Source organism: Calliphora vicina, chromosome 2 (assembly GCF_958450345.1).
Source record: "Calliphora vicina chromosome 2, idCalVici1.1, whole genome shotgun sequence".
Classification (NCBI taxonomy): Eukaryota; Metazoa; Arthropoda; class Insecta; order Diptera; family Calliphoridae; genus Calliphora; species Calliphora vicina.
The window spans coordinates 128,488,441-128,495,574 of record NC_088781.1 but is presented as its reverse complement, the minus strand read 5'-3'; the positions used below and the strand labels follow the sequence as shown (position 1 = coordinate 128,495,574).

The 7,134-nt window shown below is 37.0% G+C and overlaps 1 protein-coding gene across 1 annotated transcript in view; it reads right to left on the bottom strand.

The window, feature by feature from the left end:
- Nucleotides 1-3,567: 3,567 nt before the first annotated feature.
- rk (rickets) overlaps nt 3,568-7,134 on the bottom strand; it is a 70,761-nt gene continuing 67,194 nt past the window's right edge. Inside the window, exons 13-14 of the mRNA XM_065500381.1 lie at nt 4,162-5,955; nt 3,568-4,099 (exon numbers count right to left, since the gene is read on the bottom strand). Coding sequence (XP_065356453.1) covers nt 3,705-4,099; nt 4,162-5,955 — 2,189 coding nt within the window. The 3' untranslated portion in view covers nt 3,568-3,704. The remainder of the gene's footprint in view (nt 4,100-4,161; nt 5,956-7,134) is intronic.

Below are 7,134 nucleotides of genomic sequence, written 5' to 3'. Positions count from 1 at the left end.
TCGAAATAATTGAATGATTTTTGACTACGGATGAAAAATATAAATCTCAATCGGAGACTATAAGTTCTATCTATTAAAGTGAAGCATTATCTGAATTGGTAGGTCAATTTCTTAATGAATTAAATGAAGCAGTTGAAGAAGAAGCCATCTTCGACTGTAATGAGCGATCGGTTATACCATTAAAACAGGTCATCGAAGTTAAAAGGGATCTGTGGGAAGGCACTTGACCACATGACCTAATTTGTGGAAATATTGGAGCTTCTTTGATTCGGAAATCCAGATGAAATTACTCATGATTGGAAAAAGGTGAAGGTTTCCGAACCAAAGGATAGTGGTCATTCTATTTAAGAAAAATTACCACTATTAGCGATATTCGAAAGATGTTTTACTACGATTTTGAGTCTATATTCCTACACGTCTATGCGAGGACAAAGGAGTTGTGAATCGGGATGTAAAATAACCATCTCATGCGGATACTATTAGTTCTCTTTGTTAAAGTGAGACATTATCTGAATTCGTAGGTCAATTCCGTGATCGATTGAACGAAACAGTTGGCAAAGGAGCCATCCTCGACTGTAACTAGTGATCTGTTATATCATTGAAGCAGGCCATGCCAATAATAAAGGATCTGTGAAAAGGTGACTTGGCATGATTTCTGTGAAAAAAACAACATCGAACTAGGTTTACAGCCACCCTACCTAAATATCCATTTGAAGCTGCGGAAATATTGGAGCTTATACAGTTCGGTAATACAGCCCTAACTACTCAAGATAGAAAGAAGGTCATTCTGAATAAGAACACACTTCGATACAGACTTCGATATAATCGAAGTTTTACTACGATTTTGAGTCGATATTCCTACACATCAATGCGATGACAAAGAAGCTCTGCAACGGGATGAAAAATAACCATATAACGCCGAGCCTATTAATTCTATTTGTCAAAGTGAGACATTAGCTGAATTGGTGTGTCAATTCCTTAATCGATTGGATGAAGCAGTTGATTAAGAAGCCATACTCGACCGTAACGAGCGATCGATTATACAATTAAACCAGTCCATCGCACTTGACCTTATTTCTGGTAAAAACCACATCGATAAAGATCCATTTGAAGCTGCTGATATAGAGATCATTCTGAATAAGAAGACACAGACTTCGAGATAATAGAATGAAGATTTACTACAATTTTGAGTCTATGCGACGACAAATAAGCTCTGAATCGTGATGAAAAATAAGCAGACACTATTAGTTCTATTTGTCAAAATGAGACATTAGCTGAATTGACGGATCAATTCCTTGATCGATTGGACAAAGCAGTTGAAGAAGACACCCTCCTCGACTGTAATAAAAAGTGTTGCATAATTACGCAATTTAATCTCCAACACACCAAAGCTGCTTCCAGACATCCCTAAACTAGATTGAAAGTTTGAGAAGGTTTCTTAAAAGAAACTCCAGAAGAACAAGAAGAGACGTCTAGCTCGGCATGAACAAATCCGTCTAAAACTCATCATATGTTCTTTGATTAGATTGCTAATTCTCTCGGTAAAAGTGAGACTCAATAAAATTCTGAATTGGTGTGTTAGTATTTCCATCTATTGGAAGAAGCTGTTCTCTTGGACTCTGAATAGGATGACATTCACAACACATTGTTGTATAATTGCATAGATGATCGTTCTCAAGCAGATGATATGTTGCTCAAAGTAAGGTTAAATCAAATTCTGAATTGTTGAGTAAATTTTTTGACCGATTGAATGAAGTCTTTCTGGACTACAACTATAATGACATAGAAATTGTGGAGAATAACGCAACATAATCTCCACTAACTCCAAAACATCTATGATTGCACAGTTCATTGAGATGTGAATTGATGAGGAGAAGCTCACACCGATTCATGAACCCTGGATCCACCGAACAATATTTATGAAATACTAAGTTACTACTATAGTATACTCAAATGAGTCTGGTAAGATTAAATCTTTTATTGGGACTAAAAGCAATCCAAATATTTTCTTCCTTTCTGATTTGAGCGATGAAAGCACGATATTGGACACCTTCATACTTGAAGTTTAAAATTATGGTTCGGAACTTATCTTCGTTGGAGTATGAGATTTCCGATGTAACGCTTGTTAACCCTTTCGGTACTTATTGCACACATTAAGCTGGCTAAAACAAAAATTATGAATGAAAATTACGGATAGTATTATTATCCTCTTGAATATTCGCCATATTTCCTTAACGTATTTTGCGAGAGACGTATCGGTGCACTCTAATACATCGTTAGGGATTGTTATTTCTCTAATCATTGACTATTTATTATTTAATGCGGCCAAGGGCTATTAGAAATGGGAAAACACAAAAACTGCTAGATGCGGTATGATATTCTCTCAAGGATCCATCCACCAAAATTTCAAAAGCACGGCTGATATTGAGGCTTCAGTTACCATGCTTTTGCTATATAGCCGTACTGCCTAGCAAACCACAGGTTTATAGAGATTGGTGCTAACTAACATAGTGGTCCTCCGAAATAGCGGAGACTCGATAAATAGAAGGAAGCTTGGAGAGATTCAAGAATATCATAAAAAAACTCAAGAGTGTGGAAGGCTCTTCTGAGATCAGTCGAATCAAATACACCAACTGTCCCAAGTTACATATATAAATCCAGATGTCGTTGTCGACACAAAAAAAGAGTTGTTTGAATCCAACAAATCCTGCAAATACACAATATAATGCCTAACTTGAACGTTCTTTTATTCCATAGTCATGGTTCATGTGCAATGTGTTCTTCAGTCATTTGGTTGAGAAGACATCATTTATGAAACCAAAAGACTATTAGTATACACTATTTACTTTTGAAAACTTTGTATATGATGACTGATGTTCATCTGATTATGACTATAGAACACGATGAACTGTACGCCTCTCAACACGCCCAGAGGCATCAGTCTTTAGATGCTGCCATAGAACGGCAATAGTTAGAACCTGGGGTTTACATATGGGAATACTAAATAGTTTTAAAGATGGTGATCTTAAATGGTGAATGGTTAATGGCAAATCTGGACTTGGTATATCTTTTGATATAATCCCACGTTCACCGGAGTTATTTTTGTGTCAAAGTTTATGACTTCAGACACCAGTTTTTATCGGTTCAACATCTTTGCTTTCTCTTTTGCTCTCGCAATATCTACATCTCCAAAATATAATTTAAATTTCATTCATCTGCGTTCTTTCGTTTAGTCCAAAATTTATTTTACTGATAAAACAATTATGATCAATACCAAACATTTGTGACCAACAAGGAATTTTTGTGCAAAATGTCATCCCTCTAATTCTTTTGTAATTCTAATTTTTTTTTGAAAGTCTCTCAGGATTTGATAATTTAGCTAACTAATTAACTTGATTCAAACTTCATTTCATGTTTAAAGATCTCTACTTTCAAATTCTGCCAAATTTGTTGAAAATCTCAACAAACTCCTAAAAAAAATCTTTTTTTAATTCCTTAATAATCTTAAACAAAAAGTTGTGTAAATGTCTTAATCTTAAAATAATATTTCCACAACTTTTCATTAAATGTTTTTTTCTAACAATCCTTTTTCCTTTCCTATTTTATTTACTTATATGCCTTCTCTAAATAATCTCCTAAAGTAAAGCTTCCTTTATGTCAGCTCTCAACTTAAAAAATATTGTCCTTTGTTTTTGCCTCACATATCATGGCGGTTTGTCTTGAGGTCGTGGCAGTGTTTCGGGCGGCTGTGGTTCTTGTGGCGGTTTTTGGGTTAATGCTTGAATGGTGGGTGTTTGGTGTTCGGATGCATTCGTATTATGACTATAATGGGTTGATGAGGTATTCATTATGCAGGATGTTCCTGTTTGTGGGGGATTTTGTAAGTTGGTGTAAAGACCAGTTATACTGGACATTAAACCAGAGTCACCATCTTCCAAAATGACAGAGCTGTCGGCAGCCGAGGGTATGGTGGGTAGAAAGCGTACACCCAAACGGGGCGGTGAAGTATCCTCTTCTTCTTGTACGGCCTCCTGGCGCACCAAGCGGGGTTTGGGTAAGGTAGAGGCAAATTGTGGATGGGGTACTTTGCTGCTATGGGCTAATGAAAAGAAATTTAATTCAAATACTTTATATTTTTGATATTTATCTTGCCATACTTACTAATTACCGAGGGCAAAGGTGTGGTGCTTCCGGCACTTGATCTGGACAAGCGAAAGGTGGAAGTACTGGCAGTGGTAGCCGATGCCGAGGAATCATTTCGTGATGATGATAGATTTGAATCTTGTGAAGTTTTTCGTGTGATTAGCCAAGCTGAATGCCTTCTTCTATTGGGATCCATCATTTTCATGGGTATGGCACAAGTATGACCATGAGCATGTCCCGGCATATGGTTACCAGTGGGATTACCATTACGCCAGCTTGAAGAACGTGAAGAACAAAAATTTTCACTGGAAATAGAACCGGCTCGTGTCTGTTTCTTTTGTTTGATTTCAGAAAATTGATACTGATACGGATCATTTTTATTGCTTCTGGAAACTCTACCCCTCCGGCCATCTAAACGCTGAGGCTGATTTCTTTCACAGCAGGCTACACAACAAGTGCATCGGTTCCACAATCTCTGCCAAGTACGCGACCAAATGGAGCCTTCTTTCTCTTGAATCTTATGCCAGTTGGGCATTTCACTGGGCATCATGCGTAAGCATCTGCAGCCTGGCGGGTGTACAGCGGGCAATAGGGGTGGTAGTTCTTTGGGCAGTCTCTCTGTACCCACAGCTCTCCGGGCCATAGCTCCAGCTCCTCGGGTTACTCTTGTCTCCTCGAAATGTTTACACAAATTCACACAATCCTTTTTAAACTGTTTAGTCATGATGGCATATAGAAAAGGATTGCAGCAGGAGTTTAAGGGTAAAATGAACACTGTAAATATTTTAGCCTGTTCCAGCGATATTAATTGCAAACCAAATATGGCGGTTATAGAGAAAAAAGCTATGGGAGACCAGCATAAAAAATCGGTAAATACCAATAAAGCCATACGTTTGGCTATTCTAGAGTCATTGGTATTCCAGGCTTGAGATCCTCGTATGGCCCAATACATTTTCAAATAACAGCCCATTAGTGTCAAAAAGGCACAACCATTTATTATCATCAGGGCTATAACATAAGTCAAACTGGCTATGCCGGTAGTAGTCTCAAATGGCAAACAAACGGCAAATTTTCGATAATCCGAAACACCCACCAGGGGTAACATGGCCATGATTAAGGCAAATGACCAACCAACTACCATAATATAAGCAGCCTGTTTCAAAGACAAGCGCTTGTTCAAATGTATGGCATGTGTTATGGCATAATTCCTTTCCAGCGTTATAACAGCCAAAGTAAAAACCGATAATTCTGAAGAAAGCACCGCCAGAAAGCCAGCAATCTGGCACATTACCGACATTTGCCAGGGTATGGCAAACATTCTAAACTCTCCCAACGTAGAGGCATCCACTATGGCCAAAATGCCCAAGTAAACACCCATAAAGAAGTCAGCAGCCGCTAAATTACACACCAAAAATCTGGGTACATCCATTTTGGATCTGGAGAAGATTAATACAAAAACTACAGTGCCATTGCCTAGCAAAGCCAGCAAAAATACCACCCATACTCCGCAGCGCAAAGTCCACCAATCAAATAAATCGGCACAGGGTAGAAATGGCCCCGGCATGGGTAAACACTGTATACTGCCGGGTGTGTGTTCCGAGCCAATAGTTGCAAACAGACCGCCACCACCAAATGTACCAGCAAATGTGGGTGCCGTGCCTGTTGGAGTATTGCTGCCTGTGCCCGTGCCGACAGCATCTTCATCGAAATACTCCTCCATATAGGTGGGTATATTGCCGGGATAGGTAAAATCTTGTCCAAAATTATCCCAGATGTCGTGCATTTGAGTGCCAAATTTTTTACTCAAATTGTCTGGAATGAGAAAAGAGAAGAAGAAGGAAATTTTTTAAAATTGTTGACTATGAGCAATCCTGATAAACTTTTCTCTATTCTCACCAAATATCGATTCTTATATGAAAAATCGAAAATCAATCACAATCTAAAATCACTCATCTGCGATCACTCATATTTCCCACCAAATATCGATTTTTATATAAAAAATCTAAAATCACCCATAGATCCTTAATAACATGTTCTAAAGGAAAAAGGGCAATAATCTGTGATCATTCATATTTCCCACCAAATATCGATTTTTATATGAAAAATCTAAAATCACTCATAGATCCTTAATAAGAGGTCCTAGAGGAAAAACGACAATAATCTGTGATCACTCATATTTCCCACCAAATATCGATTTTTATATGAAAAATCTAAAATCACTCATAGATCCTTAATAAGAGGATCTAGAAAAAAACGGGCAATAATCTGTGATCACTCATTTTTCTCACCAAATATCGATTTTTATATGAAAAATCTAAAATCACTCATAGATTCTTATTAAGAGGTCTTAGAGAAAAAAGGGAAATAATCTGTGATCACACATTTTTCTCACCAAATATCGATTTTTATATAAAAAATCTAAAATCACCCATAGATCCTTATTAAGAGGTCCTAGAGGAAAAAGGGCAATAATCTGTGATCATTCATATTTTCCGCCAAATATCGATTTTTATATGAAAAATCTAAAATCACTCATATATCCTTAATAAGAGGTCCTAGAGAAAAAATGGCAATAATCTGTGATCACTCATATTCCCCACCAAATATCGATTTTTTATATGAAAGATCTAAAATCACTCATAGATCCTTATTAAGAGGTCCTAGAGGGAAAACGACAATAATCTGTGATCACTCATATTTCCCACCAAATATCGATTTTTATATGAAAAATCTAAAATCAGTCATAGATCCTTAATAAGAGGTCCTAGAGAAAAAAGGGCAATAATCTGTGATCACTCATATTTCCCAACAAATATCGATTTTTATATGAAAAATCTAAAATCACTCATAGATTCTTATTAAGAGGTCCTAGAGCAAAAAGTGCAATAATCTGTGATCACTCTTATTTCCCACCAAATATCTATTTTTATATGAAAATTCTAAAATCACCCATAGATCCTTATTAAGAGGTCCTAGAGGAAAAAGGGCAAT